Source organism: Astatotilapia calliptera, chromosome 10, assembly GCF_900246225.1.
Source record: "Astatotilapia calliptera chromosome 10, fAstCal1.2, whole genome shotgun sequence".
Classification (NCBI taxonomy): Eukaryota; Metazoa; Chordata; class Actinopteri; order Cichliformes; family Cichlidae; genus Astatotilapia; species Astatotilapia calliptera.
This window is the reverse complement of record NC_039311.1, coordinates 31,314,693-31,336,297: the sequence shown is the minus strand read 5'-3', so window position 1 is coordinate 31,336,297 and position 21,605 is coordinate 31,314,693. Positions and strand designations below refer to the sequence as shown.

General features: G+C 43.3%; 1 protein-coding gene across 5 annotated transcripts in view; it reads right to left on the bottom strand.

The window, feature by feature from the left end:
- Window positions 1-492: 492 nt before the first annotated feature.
- Window positions 493-21,605, bottom strand: part of grk6 (G protein-coupled receptor kinase 6) — a 47,095-nt gene continuing 25,982 nt past the window's right edge. For 4 of the 5 annotated variants that reach the window (XM_026181183.1, XM_026181185.1, XM_026181187.1 and 1 more), the window contains 12 exons: window positions 20,607-20,707; window positions 17,362-17,454; window positions 10,997-11,060; window positions 9,078-9,218; window positions 8,116-8,306; window positions 7,998-8,035; window positions 6,838-6,927; window positions 6,304-6,512; window positions 5,016-5,153; window positions 2,009-2,146; window positions 1,051-1,185; window positions 493-754 (listed from right to left, as the gene is read on the bottom strand). In XM_026181183.1, coding sequence (XP_026036968.1) covers window positions 704-754; window positions 1,051-1,185; window positions 2,009-2,146; window positions 5,016-5,153; window positions 6,304-6,512; window positions 6,838-6,927; window positions 7,998-8,035; window positions 8,116-8,306; window positions 9,078-9,218; window positions 10,997-11,060; window positions 17,362-17,454; window positions 20,607-20,707 — 1,389 coding nt within the window. In that variant the 3' untranslated portion in view covers window positions 493-703. Of the gene's footprint in view, window positions 755-1,050; window positions 1,186-2,008; window positions 2,147-5,015; window positions 5,154-6,303; window positions 6,513-6,837; window positions 6,928-7,997; window positions 8,036-8,115; window positions 8,307-9,077; window positions 9,219-10,996; window positions 11,061-15,782; window positions 16,115-17,361; window positions 17,455-20,606; window positions 20,708-21,605 lie in introns of those variants that run through there. The other variant, XM_026181186.1, reaches the window with a different exon arrangement.

Here is a 21,605-nt window from a genome sequence, read left to right as displayed (position 1 = left end):
CAATGCAGCTCTGAGTGACCAGAAGTGATTAAGGGTGATCATTTCTATCTCAGAGTTTCTGTTAAAACTGGACGGCTCATCTCCCATCACATCTGAAAACTGATATTTTACTGACAAGAGTGACTGAAGCTGCGCTGACACACACGAGGAGTCGATTGTCTCATGAAATCCATCGGAAAAATTCTGAAAAAAACCCAAATGTTCAAACCCTGAATGTCCCAGCTCGCAAACAAGAGAATAAAAAAGCGGTGAGGTTCGTCTCAGCAGGATGGAGGGCAGAAGAAGTGGTCACAGTTCACAGGCTGAAAGTTTCCCTGGACAAAGACATGGAGGAATGTTCGGTCCTCACTTCACAGTGCCCTCAAGCAAGGCACTTCTACAGCAGGCGCTTGTTCCAGTGGAGCTGCTTCGCAGCCAGAAGCAGCCCTCAGTTCAGTGTGTGAGTGGATGAAAACAAAAGCAAAGTCTTCCCTGGACAAATGACAACAACAAACTAAAAATAAAAGACAAAAAACCAAAAAAAACCAGAGTTCATTTTCTGTCTCCGCCTCCTGATTTGAAACAGCAGATATTTCACACTTTTAAATAACATTAAACATTATGGCTATGATGAAAATTTACATTCTGACATTTAGATAGGACTACCGTAAAAATACAAATGTGCAAAAGTTGTAAACAAATCAGATGGTATGTGTGTGGTTTGTCACAGCCTGGTGGGCTCCTCGTCACTGTCGCTGCAGTTACCACAGCACTCCTGCAGGGGGAGGAAGAGAGCACCGATGTTACTGTCATTCACAGATGAATGCAGATCATTTTTCTATCGACTAAATTTTATTCATGTATTTGTATTGTATGTATTTACTGGTCTTTTTTGTTTTTTACCATCTTGCTGTTTTACCATATTAACTCCGCCTTACCGACGTCCGTCTGTGGAGTTAGCTTACACTACACAGTTTAGTGTACTTTGTGCTAGCTCACAGCTCGTGTGTGTTGATGTATGCTGGTAAATAAAAGAGCGGTGATGTTCTGGAGGTGAGGGAGGTTGCTCACATTTCTGCCGAACAGTCGCTGCAGGAGTCCCTGTTTGGGTGTCGGAGACGGCTGTCCTCTCCAGTCCAGGTCAGGAGGAACCGCCCCGTCCTGGTAGAAAACGTTGAGCTCTGTGAAACACTCTGTCTCGATCATCTGCCGAGAAAAACACAAAAATCTCAGAACCTGTGCAAAAACACGGGGCAGTTAGGAGTTTGTTCTTTTTACCACTAACATGGTCAAAAGGCTCGACTTGTTCTGGACAGCAGCCGTTAGTGAAGCAGGTGGCGACAGATCTGGCAGGTTTGACATGGCATGAAAAAGGGATGAAGGTGGGTTGCAAAGCAGCCTGGACTGACTTTATGGCCTCCCTGATTAAAGCTGTGCTTGATTTCTGTAACATGTTTTACATTTAAGACTGTTTTTCGAAAGAACAAATATAATGTTTGGTTACTCGTGTAACCACGGTTCTCTGGAAATTGAGCACTGCATCTAATTACTGGGGGAGTGTGAACCATCCTGTAACTTCCTGTCTTTGCAAGAACTCGTGTGCTGGTGCTTTTGGCTTGTTGAATGTACTTTCCTGTACTTAAAAAAATGTAATCTTATATCAATTATAATTTAATTAGTCCCATCTTCAGTCTTTTGAGTCCCTTTTTATGTTTTGTTCCATCTGTTATTTATGTTTTAAACTGAAATCTGCTCTAAAGGTCAGGCGACTTTTCCTAACAGTCACCATTTTCTCGGGTGAACAGTGTGTGCAACGACAAAGTGAGGACTGTGTTTTTCCAATTAGGTATTTTTATCCTCCTCCTACGGAGATGGAGCAGCAGCAGCATGTTTAACATTTTCTCACTGCTGTTAGTCATAAATGTCAAAACCTCTAAATATCATGATGCGGATGATAACATCATCAGGAGAACAAATTCCTTTTCCTGCATTTTTTACAGCAGGAGTGTGCCGAGTGTGAGTCTCTAACCTCGTTTTGCCAGGGAATGGAAACGCTGCCCGTGGACACTTTACTGTAGAAAGACTCGTCCTTGGGCTCCAGCTCCACCCCTTTAACTGTGGAGAACTGCTCGATGTCCAACACGTCTTTACAGTAGATGGCCTGAGGCTGAAACACACAAACACACACAGCCGATAAGGTCGTCAGTCTCAGCAGAGACAAGTCCAAACATCTCCAGTTATCTGACCCCACGTTGGCTTCCTGCCTTTGCCATCGTTTCCACGTGCATCACCCCGAGTCTTCGCCCTCCCCTCGTCAGCTTACCTCCAGCACAAGTCTGCGTTTACCTTTTCAGTCTTCTTTGGCTTTTATTGGGAAGCTCCTGCTTCACCCCGACAGCGCCTTCAGTCTTTTGAGTTCCTTTTTATGTTTTGCAACCTGCCAGTTTGCCTCGTCGGTGGCCTCTTTTGGAGGCACACCTGAAGGGGAAAAACACCTTGAAACCAAACTCTGCGTCTCTTTGATTAGATGCAAGCTCGCTCTGTACCCGCCCAACACGAAACCTGCTAAATGGATCCTTCCTGTTACAGACGCCGTGCAGCAGCTTCACAGAAATCACGCCAGGGCCTCGGAGACGCACTCACTCACGGAGCTGTGGAGTGCTCTCATTGTACAGCCTCTCACTCAGAGTTATTATTAGATACTTGGCTCTCGCATTATCGGCTAACGCACAAAATCAGCGAGGTCGTCCCACCTGACCCCCTCAGAATCAGCTCCATTAATAGAGCCAGTATCTGACATCACACGCTGGAGGTTTTCTAAGCGTTGGTCCTCAGAGCAGGCAGAGTGGGTCAAACATTTGGTGCTTTTTAAGTCACTTAATCCATTTTTACATCTACATGAAAACTGCCTATGAAGCTATGAGGGTTCAAAAATGCAGAATAAAAAAATAACTGAATCTTCTTTTTTAAGCAGCTTCCTTTAGAGGTCACCACTGAGGATCATCTGCCTCCATTTCATCCTCCTCAGTCACACCGAGCATCTGCAGTTCCTCCTTTCTTTCATAAAAAATGCATCAGCTGATTCTGAGGGTCGGATCAGGATCCGGTTGATCTTTTATGCCAGATGTGTCCAACTCCAGGCCTCGAGGGCTGCAGGTTTTAGATCTCACCCTGGGTCAACACACCTGAGTCACATGATTGGTTCGTTACCAGGCGTCTGGAGAACTTGTTGAGGAGGTGATTCAGCCATTTGAATCAGATCAAGTAACGACACAGAAAACCTCAAAACCATCCAGACTTAAGTGATTAAATTGATTTTATTACTTAAGTTAGTGCAGCCTGGCTTTAAGACGGACCTTTGTCTTTGTTTGGATCGGTGACGTGATTGGAGGCTTTTTGCTGCTTGAATAAAGTGAGCGTGGCTCACGCCGGGCTAAGGCTACGTTCACTCTGCAGGTCTTAATGCTCAAATCCGATTTTTTGATCAAATCCGATTTTTTGATCAAATCCGATTTTTTGATCAAATCCGATTTTTTTGTCTGCTCGTTCACACTACAAATAAAATGCGACAGCCAACGCGCTCTAGTGTGAACGCTCAAAGCGGCGCATGCGCAAAAGAAGACGTCACACACAACGCGCTCTGTACACCCAGAGCAAACAGTATTGTTTCACTGATGGCCCTTAATATAAAGACTTTGGACTTCACGTTTCCCAATTTTTGCTTTAAGTTATTTTGTTATTGACATAATAATGTAAATAACCTAATAATGATCCTTATTGCTGTTTTAGAGGAGCGCTGCTTCTAGCTGCAGATTTCTATCAGAATCTGCAGATTATACAGTACAAATAAAATGTTCACGTTTCTCCAACGTTGTCTTCCCAACAGTTTCACTGACATCTACACTGGATGAACAGGAAGCGTTCGCGATGTCTTCTCCGGCGCTGATAATCGGCGTCTGTCTTGTGTCAGTGACGTAAAAGACGGATTTAATGGGACTTGACCGTTCACACAGCAGTCGCTTTCTGAAACATCAGATATGTATCGATTCAGGACCACATACGAAAGTGACCCAGATCGGATTTGAAAATATCGGATTTGTGCCGTTCACACTGTCAGACCATGGTCGGATATGGGTCGCATAATCGGCTTTGATGCGCTTTCGCCTGCAGTGTGAACGTAGCCTTAGACTGTGACGTTGGCTGACGATGCACAGACAGCTCTGATAGTTTTAACGGCAGAATCACAGAATCATCGTTGATCCCAGCGAGCCACATGACGTGACCCCAGAGATGTTACTGAGTTTGGTATTTTTGTGATATTTAATGTTTTGTTTCTTCTTGTGTATTTAGTATCACGGGTGGAATTAAATGTTTATTTTGCACTAACTCACAAGAATCACAAGTCCTTCTATAACGGTTTTATGTTTTTATAGATTTTTAATCACCATCTGTGGAGTAGGTGGCGCTTGAGTCATGTGATGTATGAAACACCTTTTGATTGGTTAGACGCTGTCGAGTCTAGTTTTTACATTTTCTTGCCCCTCCCCCTCGTCTTCACCTGTCGCTGACTGTTGTCAGCTGCTGTGTGCTTTGCTCCCTCATGCGCCTCGTTGTGTCATCACTCCCTCATCTATAAATAGTCTTGTTTGTTAAGACTTCTGTTTATGATCCCTGATTTGCTCGCTGCGTCCTTCCTGATTTCTCGTGTTTATTTTTGGATTTCAGGGTTTTTTCCAACCTTTGAACTTTGTGACTTTGTACTTTTGAACCTTCCAAAATAAAGGCAAACTCTGTACGCACTGACAGATACAGATCTCATCATTTGTCTTCACTCGGGGAAACAAAAATGAATGTGTGACGGATGAAGAGTCTCAGACTTCATCTCGGGTCACCAACAAACCTGTTTTCAGGCTCGTACCTGAACGTCAAGTCACAAACTTGTCAACGACTCTTCAGAAGCCGAGTTTTGAGTTTCGAGTATCTACATGATAAAAATTTAAATCTTTTTAAGGTCGGTGTGCTCGCTCTGGACTTACATCAGGGATGAAGGGTGTCTGCAGCATGCCGGCCTCCAGCCGTTTGAAGTTGATGGAGCGGAAGATGGGATGAGCTTTGACCTCAGTGGCTCCGCCCCCCAGGCAGCCCAGCCTCTCGGTGGGATCTTTGGCCAGCAGCTGAGGGGTTAAAAACACAGCAGAGCTTTAGAGAAGGTGGAGAGTTGCTGCTTCAGGTCAGGCGTTAAAGCATCAGCGGTTACGCCTCAGACAAAAGTTGAGCCGGGTTTCATTTTCCACCAGTTTTTCAGAGTTTTAGCAGGAAGCTGTGTGTTTGTATTCAAAGCATGACGTGTCTGCGAAAAGCAGCCAAAGGCAAAGACTTCTGGATGTTTGCTACCCTCTTTATTAAAACGAAGCAGACACAGTGCCAGTGACCAGCTTTGCTTGTCTGGCCTCCACAGTCTCACGCATCGTGACTCTGATCTTCAGGAGGAAGTTCCCTCGTCTAAAGCTTGTTTTCCTAAGCATGGAACAGGTTTTCCTGAAACCCTGCAGTGAGATGACAATAATTTCCCATCTTTGAGCCGTGTGCACTCGCCCTCCAGGTGTCCAATTATGAGTCAGGATAAACTCAGACTACAGGTGAACCACAGATCTCACCTTAATCAACCTCCCACCTGACTTTCATTTAAAACAAGATGCAGGTGGAGATCTGACCAATGACCAAAAACAAACTGCAGTATTTCCTGTTGGGAGGTTATTCCGTCTTCTGTTTGTTAGCAGACTCAGCAAACATGGCTGAACCGCAGACGGACGATTCGCCGCGAAGACGGCAAACGCACACGTCTGCGTCGTGTCCCTGGACGTTTCTCTGCGTGAGAATTCGGTCATTTGTTTCGTCCATTCACCAAAATCTGGGACGATGTTTATAACGAGGTTTGTGATTTGGCCCTCGACCATGACGTGGTGCAGCGTTTTAAAATGTTTGCCTTTCACGCCAAAGAAGGCTGGATTCTGGGGGGAGACACACCCCCAGCCTCGTGGAGTTATGAGCTGACGCTGTCTTATGTTCGGTTCTGAGTCTGGATGAATGGGATGAATGTATCTGGGTACAGCTAATCTGGATCCACACGTCCTCCTGGATCCAGGAATATTGGACGATTACGAATAATCGCGGTGAGCAGGGAGATCTCGCCGCAACGTTTCAGCCACTCTGAAAAGCTGAGTCTAAAAACCGGAGTACGAAAACATCAGCCAGCTATACGATGGCGTGACTGAGGTGGCAGATGGGAGCTAAAGACGCCGAAGAAAAAGAAGTTCCACCCACCATTTTACAGAGGGACTTGGCGTCCTCGGAGAACTTGCTGGAATATTCCTCCTCCACCTCCCTCACCAGCCGCTCCACTTCCTCCCTCTTGATCTTCTTCTTCCTCTGCTGGAAAGGCGACTGGCCCTCGATCATCTCGTACAGCAGGCAGCCCAGCGCCCACCAGTCAGGGCTGAGGGTGTACCGCTCGTTTTTCACCACCTCTGGAGCTGGAGGGGAGCGAGGAGGCGGTGGGAGAGAAATTAGAAATCTGGATCGTAAGGTGGATGTTTGTACTACAGTAAAAGTACAATTACCACTTCGTAAAAGTCCTGAACTAGATAAACTGAGTACAAATACACAGGAACCAAATGTTTCCCAACACTCGAGTGTTAAGTGTAAAAGCTTTGTTACTGTGAAACGTCTCAGTGTTAAATTAAAGTTGGTAAAAACATTTAACGTCCCTTTGAAATGTGTTTGATGTGAAAGCACTTCATACTCTAGTGCAGTGCTCACATAAATGTACTTGCTCAGTAAAGGTCAGAGGTCACTTACACATGTATCCCACTGTTCCCACTCGTCCTTTGATGGTTTCTCCCTCTGGCACATGAACCGCTAGACCCAGGTCTGATATCCTGATGTGACCTGAAGACACAAATGTTAGCAACCATGAGGATAATCGGCTAATTAAAGATTTACTCCATCTACCCATCTGCTCAAAGCTCCCTCCTGTGGTCCACTCGCTCTACACAGGCCCCTGTTTCTGACTTCTTGAGACTTTCAGTCACTGGTGATTCAACTGTAGACAGTTTTGTGGGCCTGCCGCTTCTTTTTTCCTCCACTTGTCCAGCATATCTCAGTATATGTTAGCATGCTGAGATCAGTTTTCAGCTAACAGCTCTATGAAAAGCGCCTTGCTTCAAAATGGCATTAAATACCTTCCAGACTGTCATTTTTATTGCTTTATCTAAATAAATGGAAACAAATTATGTTTTTGTGTTAGTAACAAACTGCGAGTTCTTTGCAAACGTGTCTGTTATGTGGACACAACACTGGTTCATCCCTTGAGCTCTTTTTAAGATTGAATTATTGAAAAGTCAGAGTTAAAGTGGTCCAGGTCTGAGCGACTCTCAGCGAGCTGGAGAACTATTGTTTAAAAAACTTTGAAAGTGACAACAGAGTCTGGCTCACTGTAAAGAAAGGAGGGGTGGCTCAGGACTGTGTTTAGAAATCATTCCCATTGAAGGCTCAGATTCATCGAACAAACCATCAATCATCAAGTTTTTGCAAACGGAGAATCTCAGATTTAGACTTTCATGGCGTTTGTCTTTAGCTTCAGTCACTCTGTTAGTGATGTCAGCAGAGACTGGCGCTGCCTGAGGAGAGTTTCCTGGAGTCAGAGCGCCCTCTGGTGTTTAACAGCAAACACTGAAACTGCAAAAGTGAATCTTGGAGTGGAAGCGGAGCTCGCGTTAACCATAAATGCTTTTTAATCTGTATTTGAGTCAGATAAATATGACTTGCTGCTTCCCAGAGATCTTTAACAAGGCCTCATTTTCACCCTCCTCCCCCCCACCTGCCATATTTTTATTTTTCCAAACACTGACTGGAATTAATGCAAAAGTTCATCGTGCAATGTTACTGAAAGACGTGCAGAATTAAAGATTTGATGATGTTTGTGGTGGCGATATCTCCTCCTCGGTAATCGGACTCACCGTGGTCGTCCAGCAGGATGTTTTCTGGCTTTAGGTCCCTACGCAGAAGATAAAGACACGGAGAGTGAGCAGAAAGGCAGGAGCCAATGAGACGAGAGGAAGGTGTCCGGGTGCTCACCTGTAGACGATCCGCTCCCGGTGGAGGTCCTCCAGGCCGCAGCAGATCTCCGCGGTGTAGAAGATGGCTCTCTTCTCATCGAAACCCGCGTCACCCATGTGATAGATGTGAAACTTTAAATCGCCGCCGTTCATGAGAGTCAGCACGAGGCACAGGGCGTCCTTGGTCTCGTAGGCGTACGCTAAACTCACCTGGAGATGGACAGGAGTCGTGTGTTTAAGCATTTGGAGCTGGGAGTGATTCATGGACTCTTCTAGGGCGGCTTTGCATGATTCACACAACTTTCAGCCGTTTGTGACTAAATCGACGAGCTGATCTGAGAGCTGCTCTAAAGCCCTGAGGTTGTTAAGCAGTATGCTGCAGCTGCTTACACACACACTGCCAACATGCTCACCGAGGCTCCGGCTCTTCATACACACATGTGGATGTTAATATGTGGAATCTGTAGGCAGCCAATAAGATCTCTGACACTGAGAGGTCGACTGACTGATGCAGGGGAAATGCTGTGGCTGGTTTTCATTTAGGATTTAAACGTATTTGCAACGAGGACGTTGAATTGCATCAAAAATGTGCGCACTGTCCTCAGATGCCGTGCTGCAGAGATTCTGAGTTTGTCGGCGCCGTCGACTGTTTTCTTTTGAAAACTGTAATCCTTTTAAGTTTAGTTCAGCATGTTCTGTTCTGCACACATAAACACAAAAACCTCGTGCCAAAGATTTCCAAACTGATTAAGATGTGTTAATTAAAGCCGTCTGTGAGTTTTCGCATTAAACCCCGGGAGACGGTGTAGGCCCGAGAGCCCGGACGAGCCGACTGACGGCCGTCCAAATCATATAACAGCTGAACGAAGTCCATCTGGTGGAGAATCAAACCACAGCAGAAACGCTGCAAACCTCAGCGCTGCCTTTTAATTACTGCCACCGCGACGATCCCTCGATCTGAAGCTGAGATGAGATACTTACTACAAATCTGCTGTTGACTTTCTCCAGGATCTGCTTCTCGTTGAGGGCCATAGACTCTCCTTTCCTCTTCTTTATCCTCTTCTTCTCCAGCTTCTTGCAGGCGTACATTTTCCCCGTGGCTCGTACCTGACAGGCACACACCTGCAGAGGACGGGGTGGAAGAAAAAGGACACGTTAGGATCCCTGAAAACATCATCATTTAAAAAAGAAAAATTTAAACCAACAAAACTATGGAAGCCCGTTTCCACCACACACAAAAAAGTATCTATAACTCGAAATTTCGAGTTATTTTCTCAAAATTTCAACTTATTAACTCAAAATTTTGAGAAAATAACTTGAAATTTTGAGTTATGGATACATTTTTATTTTTTAGTGGTGGAAACGGGCTTCATTACAAAACCTCGCTGGAAACTGACTGAAAAAATCATGAAAACTAAAAAAAAAATCAAACTATTAACTGCAGCAAATGAGGAGGAAACGAGTTCACGTTGGATTCTATCACATAAACACACAGTTAAAGGAAACTTAATGTCTCAGCTGTAGTGACTTTTGTGAGGCAGCAGCAGTGTTAAGGTAAAGAAACAACTCACTACTGACAGGCTGAGAAACACAAGCTGTGGTAAAACAACCACATTTAAGCTTTTTCTTTTTGACACTGCAAATACAATTATGTTGTATTTGTTACAGTGACAATACACACATGATGGTTATCTTATCCAACATCATTCAGAGTGAAACTGTTCGACGCAGAAGAACCGAAACAAACCCCGGGTTTTGTTCAGATTTTGCCAAACTGTACCAGAGGAATGGATTTAAATCAGACATGCTTCATGGAGCTTGGACGCGGATCAAACATTGTTTTTCTTTCTGGAGAATGCGCGGAGGGTGGTGGGATCTTTGCGGTTTGTTGCTTCATTGTCTGCTCTGCTTGTCCCTTTTATTAACTTGTACAAACTTCAGAGGAGAGCATCCAGCTGTGTTCAGTGCAGTGTCCTCCTCCTTCTGGTAGTATCAGTGCTCAGATCATCCTCTGAGCCTGGAGGTAAGATTTGCATGGTTTCATTAAATATACTGAAGTTACTGTACAAAAGCAATCAGCTGACTCTGAGGGGGTCAGATGGGAGGCACTGAACGACCCCAGAGCCCCTCATGCAGGTCAAAGACGGTCAGAAAATGTTAGCACTCCGAATTGCCGTTGTGTATCACTTAAAGGTGTCCCCTGTTTTCTCCTCACCACGACCTTCCTTGTGGTTCCAGTAAATTCGACTCACCGTGATCTGAACCGACAAAACTGACCCTGACTTAATGTCCCCTGTTATCTCATGACCTGATGCGTATACGCCTAATCAGCTATCAGTGTTTGGAATTAAAACAGACTCGTCTCATTAGACGAACAGAGGGCACAGAGACACCATTCAGTGGTGTGTAACAGGATTTAGATGCCTCCGATAAAGTCCTTCATTTCAGGGGCCAAAGAAAAGATTGTGTTAGGAACACTGAACTCTTCTGCACGATTAGACCGTTTAAAGGTTTTAATGCATTTGTTTTAGTCTGACCTCAGTGAACAGCACCCATTTCTCTGAATCTAAATGACTGGAACGTAACTGACAATTTTTCCTTCTGCCCTGTGTTTCTTTGGCCAGTGTTAGGATCCACAAACTCATCTACAGCCTCTGATTTCTTAACGCTTGAGATTAAATCCAATAAAAACATGTCTTAAAGTCTAGAACTTTCTGACTTACCAATGCATAACTTTTCATTCAAATCTTCACTGACCTCAAATGAGGGCAGAGCCTCTGAACTTTTAACTCTTGTAACTTTACCTGTATATACTGTAGCTGCCCAAGAAAGATTGTTTTAATGACATTATGGCAACATAACACATTATAATTAAAGTAACAAAAACTTTCAGTACTCACCTCTCCAAAACCACCTTTTCCTAAAACTCTGTACTGTCTGAATGTATTTTTCGTCACTGGTTGCCTGTTTGACAAAGAGAGAAACTCACTTTAATAAACGTCCAGTTTAAAAACCAATGTACACGTGTTTAGAAATGAAATGACATGAAAAAAGGATGTTTAGGAAAGCTATAATGATGATATAGCTGAACCAGTTTAAAACCAGTTTAAAACTTGAAAGAAAAGCAGTGTTAAGTCTGCTCATTTTCCCTTTGTTTGTTTGTTTGTCTCCAATCAAGAAAAACAAAGAATTGCAAACAAACTTTAACTTCAGACACATACGAGCCGTACACATGTTACACGAAAAACAGCCATGTTTCTTTTATTACTTTATTTTTTTATTATTTGTTAAGAGATAAAATTAGAGAGGTAGCCAGCTAACTGCTACTATGGTTATCAAACAGTTTGTAGGCTACTATTAGCATATCGGCTATCATTAGTTAAAAGAAACCCAGTTTTATCTATTAGAGCCTCGCTAGCCTGTTAGGAAATTGACTATGAGGAGAAAACTGTTTGGTCAGATGTTCAAGTCGTGGAGATTCTTTGTTTGGTTTTATGGACCAATTTTAACTTTTCGTCTTTGTCTGGTCAATGTTGGCTAATGCTAGCATGAGTGCTTATATAGATAAATTGCTAAAATTTCATTTGTTTTCTAATTGGATGTGTCAATAATTTTTTTGTTTGATTTTTTTTGTCCTCATAGTCTCTTTGTCAAAGGTAATGCTAATTAGCTATTAGCTTGACATCAGATGCTAGCTATCAGTTAGCTATATAGTCAGTTTTCCTGGGGAGTAGGGAAAACCACTGATATTTGGTTTTAATCACCCATTGATAACTTGAATTAACAGCTATCATCTAAACTTTGTTAGAAGTGATCAACACTGAGTGTCTACTTAATACATCTGATTTAACAATAATCCATTACTTTGGTTTAATAAAAGTAGATTAAATAAGGCTACGTTCACACTGCAGGCGAAAGCGCATCAAATCGGACTTTTTTGACCCTATGCGACCCATATCCGATCATGCTATGACATTGTGAACGGCACAAATCCGACCTGAGCCACTTTCATATGTGGTACTGAATCGATACATATCTGTTTTAGAAAGCGACTGCTGTTTGAATGGTCAAGTCGCATTAAATCCGTCTTTTACGTCACTGATACAGGACAGACGCCAATTATCAGCGCCCGAGAAGACATCGTGAACACTTCCTGGCCATCCAGTGAAACTGTTTAGAAGAAAACGTTGGAGAAACGTGAACATTTCATTTGTACTGTATAATCTGCAGATTCTGACAGAAATCTGCAGCTATCCTTTGAAGCACCGCTCCTCTAAAACAGCAATAATGATAATTATTAGGCCAAATGTAAATAACAAAATATCTTTATAACTTAAAGCAAAATTGTGAAACGTAAAGTCAGAAACAAGTCTTTATATTAAGGCTATCAGTCAAACAATACTGTTTGCTCTGGGTCTAAACAGAGCGCGTTGTGTGTGACGTCTTCTTTTGCGCATGCGCCGCTTTGAGCGTTCACACTAGAGCGCGTTGGCTGTCGCATTTGTAGTGTGAACGAGCAGACAAAAAAAATCGGATTTGATCAAAAAATCGGATGTGAGCATTAAGACATGCAGTGTGAACGTAGCCTAAGTGTCTTGTTTTGATCTTCAGGTGACCGTTACTTTAATAATGACTTATTGTGTGAAAACTATAAGATACCAGCAGCTCTGCATGCCACCTGTTTGAACAATGCAGTGGTTTGAAATACAGTTTTTCTGTTGACAGACAGTCGTTGGTAAATGGATTGCAGAGAACCGCACACTGTTGTAAACCAGCACCACTGATCTGGACCCTCCTGGGATCAACACTCTCATCTCATCAGCCCTTTTGGGCATTTTGGTCATCCAACCGGGTAATTTAAATGGACCCTGGGGCACAGGCTCATTAAACCTGATGACTCATTTACTGCTTAATGAGCCATGGGATGAAAATTCTCCTATTTCTTTTTTCACATTTGCATTTTTTAATAATTGGCATTGGTTTTGTATATTTGCATTAAGCACATGTGACATCCTTCGTGCTTTTATTGGCAAATTTCTCTGCCAACAATCATCTGATGTATTCAAATGGAAATCACAAGGAATATGGAAAGTTACTAGCAACAAAAGCACCACTCTCTCTGCTGCCCTGCATATTAAAACGTGCAGTAGCCCTCACTATTAATTTGTTAATATCTTTTTATTGACAGTGTTGGAACAGACTCTAATGAAACTCAAAGATTTTCTCCATCTTTCTCTTTAGGCTTTAATAGCGTGTGGACTGATTTCTATGTGATAGGTTGATAAAGTCACACTGATGCTTACGTCCAATTCCCTTTCCTAATTTCCCAGCATCAACAATGAGCAACACTAGCTAGCATTAGCTTACAAACAACACAACTCCACATACAGGCGAAAAACAATCACAGATCCAGCTTCTGATTTAAATTGAGACACAGCTAGCTAACAGGGTGGGAAGCAAATAATAAATTATTGACATTACTTTGAGAGCCAGTTTCCCCGTTTAGGTTTCTTCACTCTCTCTGACTGCACTCCTGCATCATCATGCTTACTATCAGCCATTACCCAGCCCTGCTAAATCAGCCCCATTAGTCTGCGGACGTATTCTTCTCTTGAGTTAGTCAGTCTGTCTCGTTTTTCCAGCAAGAGAGCAATCTGCCTGCACGAGAGAAGCTTTTAAGAAGTACTGACAGGGAAAAATTACTTTCCTTCTTGTCGTCACGTCTGACACTTTTCTCTCCTTACTTGAAGCACAAAGATTTTGTTCATCTTTAAGTTCACCAATTAAATCCAAATGTCAGATTTGTTTTGTCCCTTTGTGTCTTTTTGCCTAAGTTAATAAAAGGCAGAGATTCTGAGGTTTATTCAGATTGTGACTTGGTAGCTTTAGTTGAACATTTACTCAAATTTAGGCTTATTTATCAGTTTCTGGCCTCTGATCGGGAGGCTGGAAGAAATTGAGGTATTATGTTTTATAATCTTGTTGGAGACCAAAGGCAAGATGAAAATACCATAATCTCCATTAGGCATTTAATTATTTTCTATCTGAATAAAGTTTAGATTGCTTTACTTTGGTTCTTAGCAGTCCAAGATGGGGAGTGTCCCTGTTGGATAAGACTATAATCCTTGTTTTTGTTCTGATCATATTTCTGAGTTAAACTGCAAGAAGTCATTGAGTTTTTAATGCCAGGCAGACAGAAGTACAGGGAGGACTCTTTCTTTTCAGGACTAAATGAGACATAACTGGCAGTCATTAGTTTATTTCTATAAAGAGGTCCAAGGTCTAAGCCCTGTGGGACCCCACATGCTATCTTTAAGTGATGACGTGATGAATCCTGCTTCCAGGCCCAAATTACTCTGTGTTTATTAAGGCTGTTGTGTTTTTAAAGCTCAGTTTTTAAAACCTTACGATGTAACTCCAGCCCATGCAGCAGTATATGAATGACTAACCTCGTATTGTGGATGGATTATCTCAGTTGTTCTCCTGGCTGAAGTTTGGTCCGTTTACAGCATCCTGCCATGCGATTGCATTTGTCCCTAACCATCGGGAACTCTCACGTTAACTTTTATCAAGTGGAAAAAAGCGTTCATCCTCCAGCTTAACTGTGTTTATGTTATGCTAACATAGCTGTGTCGCTAGCCACCAGGTAGCACAACATTATATACCAGCTAGCCCAACTTCAGTAACCCTACAAACGTCACTGCTGTTTAGTTTTCTGTCTTCATTTATGTTGGAAGTGATAACAGAGCTGTACGTTTGAATGTTTCAGAAATCTCTCAGTCAGAGCATGCTATCTCATGTTTAGGTGCAAACTAGCGAGCTAACTTCCTGCTAACTTCTAACTCCGTTAAATTTCATAAATCCTGTTTTCATGGATGCCTGGATGTTAAGCTTAATTGTTACACCTGGTAAAGCAGCAACGCTGATCTTTTGAGCACAAACCTGACTATAATTTTTTTAGCCTTGCTGAGCAAAACAACTTCAGGTAAATTTTTTGACTACACTGAGCAAATCAGTGAATTATATTTCCGAACTATAAATGAGCTAAATTTTCTACTGCCCTTTTAGAGTGACTAAAAATGACATGCAGCTTTATGTAAAACAATTTCTTGGCTCAAGCTGTCTCTCTGATAACTGCGTGGAGACATCTTGAATGACCACGACTTTAATCTCTGTCAGTCAGCAGCACGCAGCCTGGCTTTACTGCTAAAAGAGAACTTCCACTTATGATGCTCATTTCTCATGATTTTGCCTCATTTAAAGGAAGGAATTCAGAGCTAGTCCTTGAAACTTCAGTCGATGAACTGAGAAGTTTGAGGTCAACAACCCTCCGCAGTTCCCGGAAAACCGATCACGCTAAACCCTTTAAAAAACTGTTAAACGGCATGTGAGGCTGGAACAAACGAGACTTGTGTTTTATATCTGCTAAACGTGGATCCCTGTAAGATTCCCTGGTTTCCCAAGAGTGTTGTTTCCGCTAATCCATCATGAGCAGAAGTTTAAACAATGAAAGCAAAACAGTCTGCAGGATCCAGAGTTTGTTTGCGGCATCGCTGAAGTTTTCAAAGTGGAGACTGGGAACCATCAGAGAAGCAAACAAACCTGACAAAACTGCCATTATGCCATTGTGTGTCAGCTTACTCCACCACAAACAAATTAACAAAGCACTCATCAGAGCGTGCTTACAGCTGAATACCAGGAATCAGGACCCTGGTGTTTCCTGGGAATCCTCATCAGGAGAAGTCCCTGTGGGAAGTCTGGATTTTGGCTTGTGGATATTTTTCTCAGTGTTGAAAGAAGAAACTATTTCTTCCAATTACTCTGTGTGTTAAAGTGGCAGCGCAGTCATGTGACAGAATATCCTAAGGGAAAAGTTAAGGTCGCCAGATGTGACCTTGAGTGGTTTCACTGCGTCCTTCGAGCAGCTGCAGGTCGCTTCATAATTAACCAAACATTTCTAAGGAAGCCACACTGAAATCTTAAAAAAAACAAGTGTGACACACAAGACTAAAGAAGAAGAACTTCTTTCATTGCTGGTTCACAAAGATTTGCTTGAGTGAATTCATGACGATGTTTATGTGAAGCGTTTGGATCTTCTTTTGCTGCTGGTTCGGTCAATATTGTTTGGAGAGACATCAAAGTAACAGCTTTAGAATCGGCTCATAAAGGGCGTGAACACAAAGCGCGGACCCGCCGACAGATCAGAATCAGCGAGCTGTCGGCTTTCAGCCCCGACCGTGAGAAAGGCGACATCTAACTGATTCTGATCCGCGGGTCGCGCTGTGTATTTAAGTCTATGTGCAGAATCCCTGTACCTGCTCTCATTTACTGTCTTAACTGTTTGGTGGTTCTTGAAATTTTGTGAGATGTCACCAGAGATTCTGGCATTTCGGGCAAAATAAATTTATATTAAAAAATCGATTCAGGATTTTAATGAATCGATTTTACGCTATCCAAGCCAGAATCGATTTTAATCGATGAATCGATTATAAAAACCCACCCCTATTTGAGACACCCTGCTGTGTCTATTTTCTGGTGTGATTTAAAAACGATCTACAGCGCCATCTGCTGTGTATAAAAACATGGACGTCTCTTTCAGCCAACCAGCAGGGGCCGACTGCTTGATTTTTATAGGAAGTCCAATTGTTTAAGTACTCCCTGTGCCAGGAGCAGTTGGGTTTTTTCTGCTCTAGGATGTGTACGATGTCACAGAAGCCACACCCACCTTCAAACCTCAAAGAATCCAGGAATAGAAAAGTGTAGCTGAAGGTGAATCGCTGCTCTTGCTTCAGGTATTTAGGAGTTGTTTGCAGGACACGTTGGAGCTGTTTGGAGAGATTGTCATCCTTTGTTTTTCTGTAAACCTGTTATCGCTCAGCACAGCTCTGTGGAAGCGTTTATCTCTTATTTCTGAAGACGTGATTAGACACTGCTCGGTCACACTGCATGATTGAGCAAACGCCCTCGGGTGTTGCTTGAAATTCTGCAGAACCCCCTGTAGGCTGTCTGTTCGAGTAGCTACCCCATAGTATTCAACAGAAAAGTGAAACATCCCCATTGAGCAATTTCCAAATCAAGACTGTTCTCACCCCCCCAGGGAGATTGAAGGACACTGATGAAGCAGCTGAGCGTGTTCGTACTGGTCCTGTGGAGGATTTAGTGCCTCTGAATGTGCCTGAGTTATTTTTTTTAAGTTGAAAAAGTTGCTGCACACAGAGAGCAGAAAGAAAGAAGGAGAAAGTCGGTGTTTATGCTTAAATGTTACCTCTCCAGCCATTTCCACTGGAGGAACCTGTTGTAGTACATGCTGTCGAGGTAGTCTGCGAAGGGCGCCATGCTCAGGTAGTCGTGGATCAGTCTGGAAAACACACAACACAACAGCTGTCAGTTTCACACTGAATTCAGCTTCATCACTGAGAGATCTCCGATCATTTAAGTCATTTAAGTCAACAATCTAATTATTTCTGCGTCTCCTGTTTGCTGTGACCTCACTGGTCTCGTTGGGTTAAGGTGAACCTCACACTGGACTCAGGAAAATGAAGGATTTTCGGGTATTTTATTCCCTTCATGTGGACACAAACCTGCCGAGTCGAACATGACTTTGTTGTGAGTTGGGATGTTCCTGGTGACACTTTATTAGTGATTAAACGACTCAGAGGGGCTCAGAGCAGAGCTAATGGTCCTCCACATCGAAAGAAGTCAGTCCATGCTCAGGACACTGAGTAGGACACCTCCCAGCAGACCCCTACTAGGAGGAGGGACATGCTGCAGAGATGATATAACATGTCTGGCTTCAGAGTCCCACACTGTCTCTGCGGATGAGCTGGTGGAGGTGCTGCTCCATCCTGCACTCAGATAAGCAATATGGACGGATGGCTGGACAACGGAGAGATCTCAGACTAGTCGAGTCATCTAAAAGCCAGACAAAAAAAAGGTACAGTGCAGACTAACTCTGTGGCAAGGCGTGGTCTGTGATGCTGCTGCAGGTGAGATGGACGCACCTGCACAGCATCTGCAATCACCTCGCCAGTGCAAAAGGCTGTGCTGTTGTCATTAGTTTTGTTGTTGTTGGTATGTGTCCGGCTGTGAGCTGCAGCCAAGGTGTTTGAGTGTGCAGCAACCGTTAATAAGATGCTGCAAAGCATGCAAACATCGCTGGGTCTGTCGTGGTTTTATCACAAACCCGTTTGCTTATTTCCTGTTTTGGATGCTCCTGAAATCCTGCAGGTCTGCCAGTAAACCTCCTCTCTTGCACACACCTCTTCTTCGGTCATCAGTGTCCTCAATGAGACTTTGCTTCGATGCACAGGCTTTTTAAATTACAGCGTTAGCCATAAATGTTTCATCCTTGGGTGCCCTGTATGCATCCTGCAGGAAGCGTCCGGTGGACGTTAGAGGAACTGCAGGTTACCCTCAGGTGGGCAGCCACAGAGTGACCCACACAGAGCTTTGAATGGTCTACTGTCAGCTGTAAGTTGACGCACGATGGCTGCTTTACATTTGCAGTTCAGAGATCGCGGTGTTGATTTTGCCTCTCTGCGCTGCATCACGCCTACGCAGCGGTGAAGAGGACGTTACTCAACATGTGAGTGTTGTTAGCACACCGCATCAGAGAAGCAGCATTAAATGTATTCATATTATTTTTACAACCTGCTCAAGTCAAACTTTTCTTTTCCTTTTTTTAGTTAGTTTTGTTTTACGTCATCTGCAGCCTGACAAACAGCCACCGATACTGGAGACGTTACAAAGACTCAGGGCTTTAAAATGAACCTGTGATTATTGGAATTTCATTGTCACGCATCTCTCTGTAGTGCTGTCGGCTCTTTGCCTCACATTCTGAAGCACCGTGAGGCGACTGTTGTTGTGGTTTGGTGTGATATAAATAAAACTGAATTGAATTATTGTTGCGTAACAAAAACCCCAGAAACACTCCAGCAAACGTTATTAGACGGAGAACTCTTCGGACGTTTGGTCCTCCTCTGGGCCAATCATAACCCCTCACACACACAACACTCAGGACACAAGTTTGAAAAAACCGTTGACTTTATCACCTTCTAAAAATCGACGCTGCTCTGAACTCTGACTTCAGTTGGACTCGAGCCTTGTGACTTTTAAAGACTTCGCACGGGGCCGACATCAAAGCCCGGCTGCCGGTTTCTCTGCAGGGCCCTCGATGTTTACCAGAGATATTTCTGGATAAGCGCTAACGCCGACACCCTCGACACAAAGGGATGTTTTATTTCACGCAGAATGGATAAAGTCTGTCATATCTGCACAACTGAATCTCTTATATTTGACATTAAGTGGCAATTTCTCTGCCGCGCCTACACAAACAGGGCATTGTTCAAACAAACGCCGATTCGTTTCCAAGCTCATCACACGCTCGGAAAACCTGCAGCTTCTCAAACGTAGATGTAATCACATTTTCCTTCATGTGTCCATAAAATGAAGCGTCTGAGTGGGAAGATTCTGGGGGAAATCTTTTTTTGTGACGCAGAGACAAAACGCACATCACTGCCCATCCACAGAGTCGGGTTAAAGCCGCAGCAGGTGAAGCAGAATATTCCAGATCTTGTGATATTCCCAGTAAAGTGAAGCAGCTTGGACTTGAGATAGGATCTGGATGCGGCACATTCATCTTTCTGTCTGACGCTGCTCGTCTTATTTTGTTGGAGTCAGCTGTTGGTGCCGTTACTCGTGTGTTTGACCATCATCAGGTAAATGCTGACGCCATAAACGAGTCCTAGAGTTCAAAGGCTTTTTGTGAGAAAGCATGAACAAAGAGAGCAGCTGTTGTATTTTAAATATTTCGAGGTAAAAGAATACATTTGACTCAGCTGATTTAATTTATTTACCCTGAAACGGAAACTGTTTCTTACTCCAGTTTGTAAATGGTGCTGTGGGGATCCCAGCTTTACTCAACTGCAGTGAAAGGGAAGGTTAAAAGTACTGATTGAGTCAACAACCATATTATTTTGGTTTTATGGGTTTCCACTGTGGTTTGTAAACTCTGATGTCATTAGATGTACATTAGAGTCAGGAAATAGCACCTCGGCCTGTTCGTGGGTTTCCTAATAATAATATCTGGTGACGTCTTTGGTTGGCGAATGGTCTCAGCTCTGAATGTTTCCTTTTCTGATTTTCTTTGAAAACAGTTTGTTATGGACTGGTTTCACTGGTCTGAAACTGACTGAGGATTCTTGTTTCAGCCTCAGGGCTGCTTACTCCGGACTGTAAGGTGTGTGGGGGGGTCTCAGATTTAATTTCTTTGATTTATCTAACAGCTTAGGTTTTACATTTGTGTTACAAGTCACTTTTTGTTTATGTGTGTTTTTTGGTAGTATCCCCTTGCCCAGTGAAAACCTCTCAACTTTAATGTTCCTGGGGTCCAAGGTGAGCGAGAGTCTGAACAAGCACATTAATCAAACCTTAAAAAAGCTGATCTGATTAAACTGGGGAAATATATCCAAAAGAACAGCAAACAAATCCTTAAAAACCCTGCAATCTTACTTGGTACAGTCCTTGAAGAGGTCTTTGCAGGCCTCCTGCTGCAGCCTCTCTGTGCACTGAGCCATCATGGCCTCCTCCACCTCAGGCACGTGGTCCTCTGACTGCACAGGGAAAAAAACACATGAAATCCAGGTGAAAACAGTGAATCAGCTCCGACTGTAACTCTGACAGAGAGAGCCGGACGGATGAGGTTTGAGACGGAGCTGGGAGGTGTTTGTGTTCGTCTGCAGGTTCAGACCTGCACGTTCGCGCTCACACAGAATTAGCAGGAAACATCAGGGTGGAGCTTCAGCCTGAACCGAGGCCTGAACTACGAGGCGAGGCCAGGATTTCTTTCTGTTATCTGGCTTCACTGATCCTGACACAGGCAATGACCAATCAGAGTATCAGAAGCACAGATGCTGGTCAGGCATCAGACTACCTATCTCACCTGGCCTGGAAACACCTGAGGTAGAGAGAAAAGACTTTTGACCCTCTTACTATCAAACACAGAGATCTGATTGGTCAGCAGGCGGTGATCTCTTATGTCAAACATAACCTTCGCCTGCTGAGAAGTGAACCACCTTCATGACACTGAAACTTCAGGATTATCCTGAACCTCACAAACCCTCCTTCATAGTTCAGGCCTCAGGACTGCAGGTAGTTACATCATCATAAGGTCAGCCAATGAGCGGCTCTGCTCCCATCATCATCCATCATCAGCTGATTAAATCTGATTTTCCATCAGATTTCCTTCTTGACGAGCCGGACTGAGCGCTTCCTCCTGAGTGATGCGTTCAGGGACGCTCTAGAGGCAGGTGTTTTTAAAATTCAACCACAGTGGGGGCATTTAACAGAAGACAGTCGAACCTTCTGCTACAAAACTGGCTGAAAAAATAATAACAGTAAAAAACTAAAAAATACAAATAAATTTAGCACTTTGTCCAAAACTCAGTGACTCTATTCAGTCTGCTGTAATGACGAGTTTTATTAATTTAATAATTTACATGTATTTTGAAT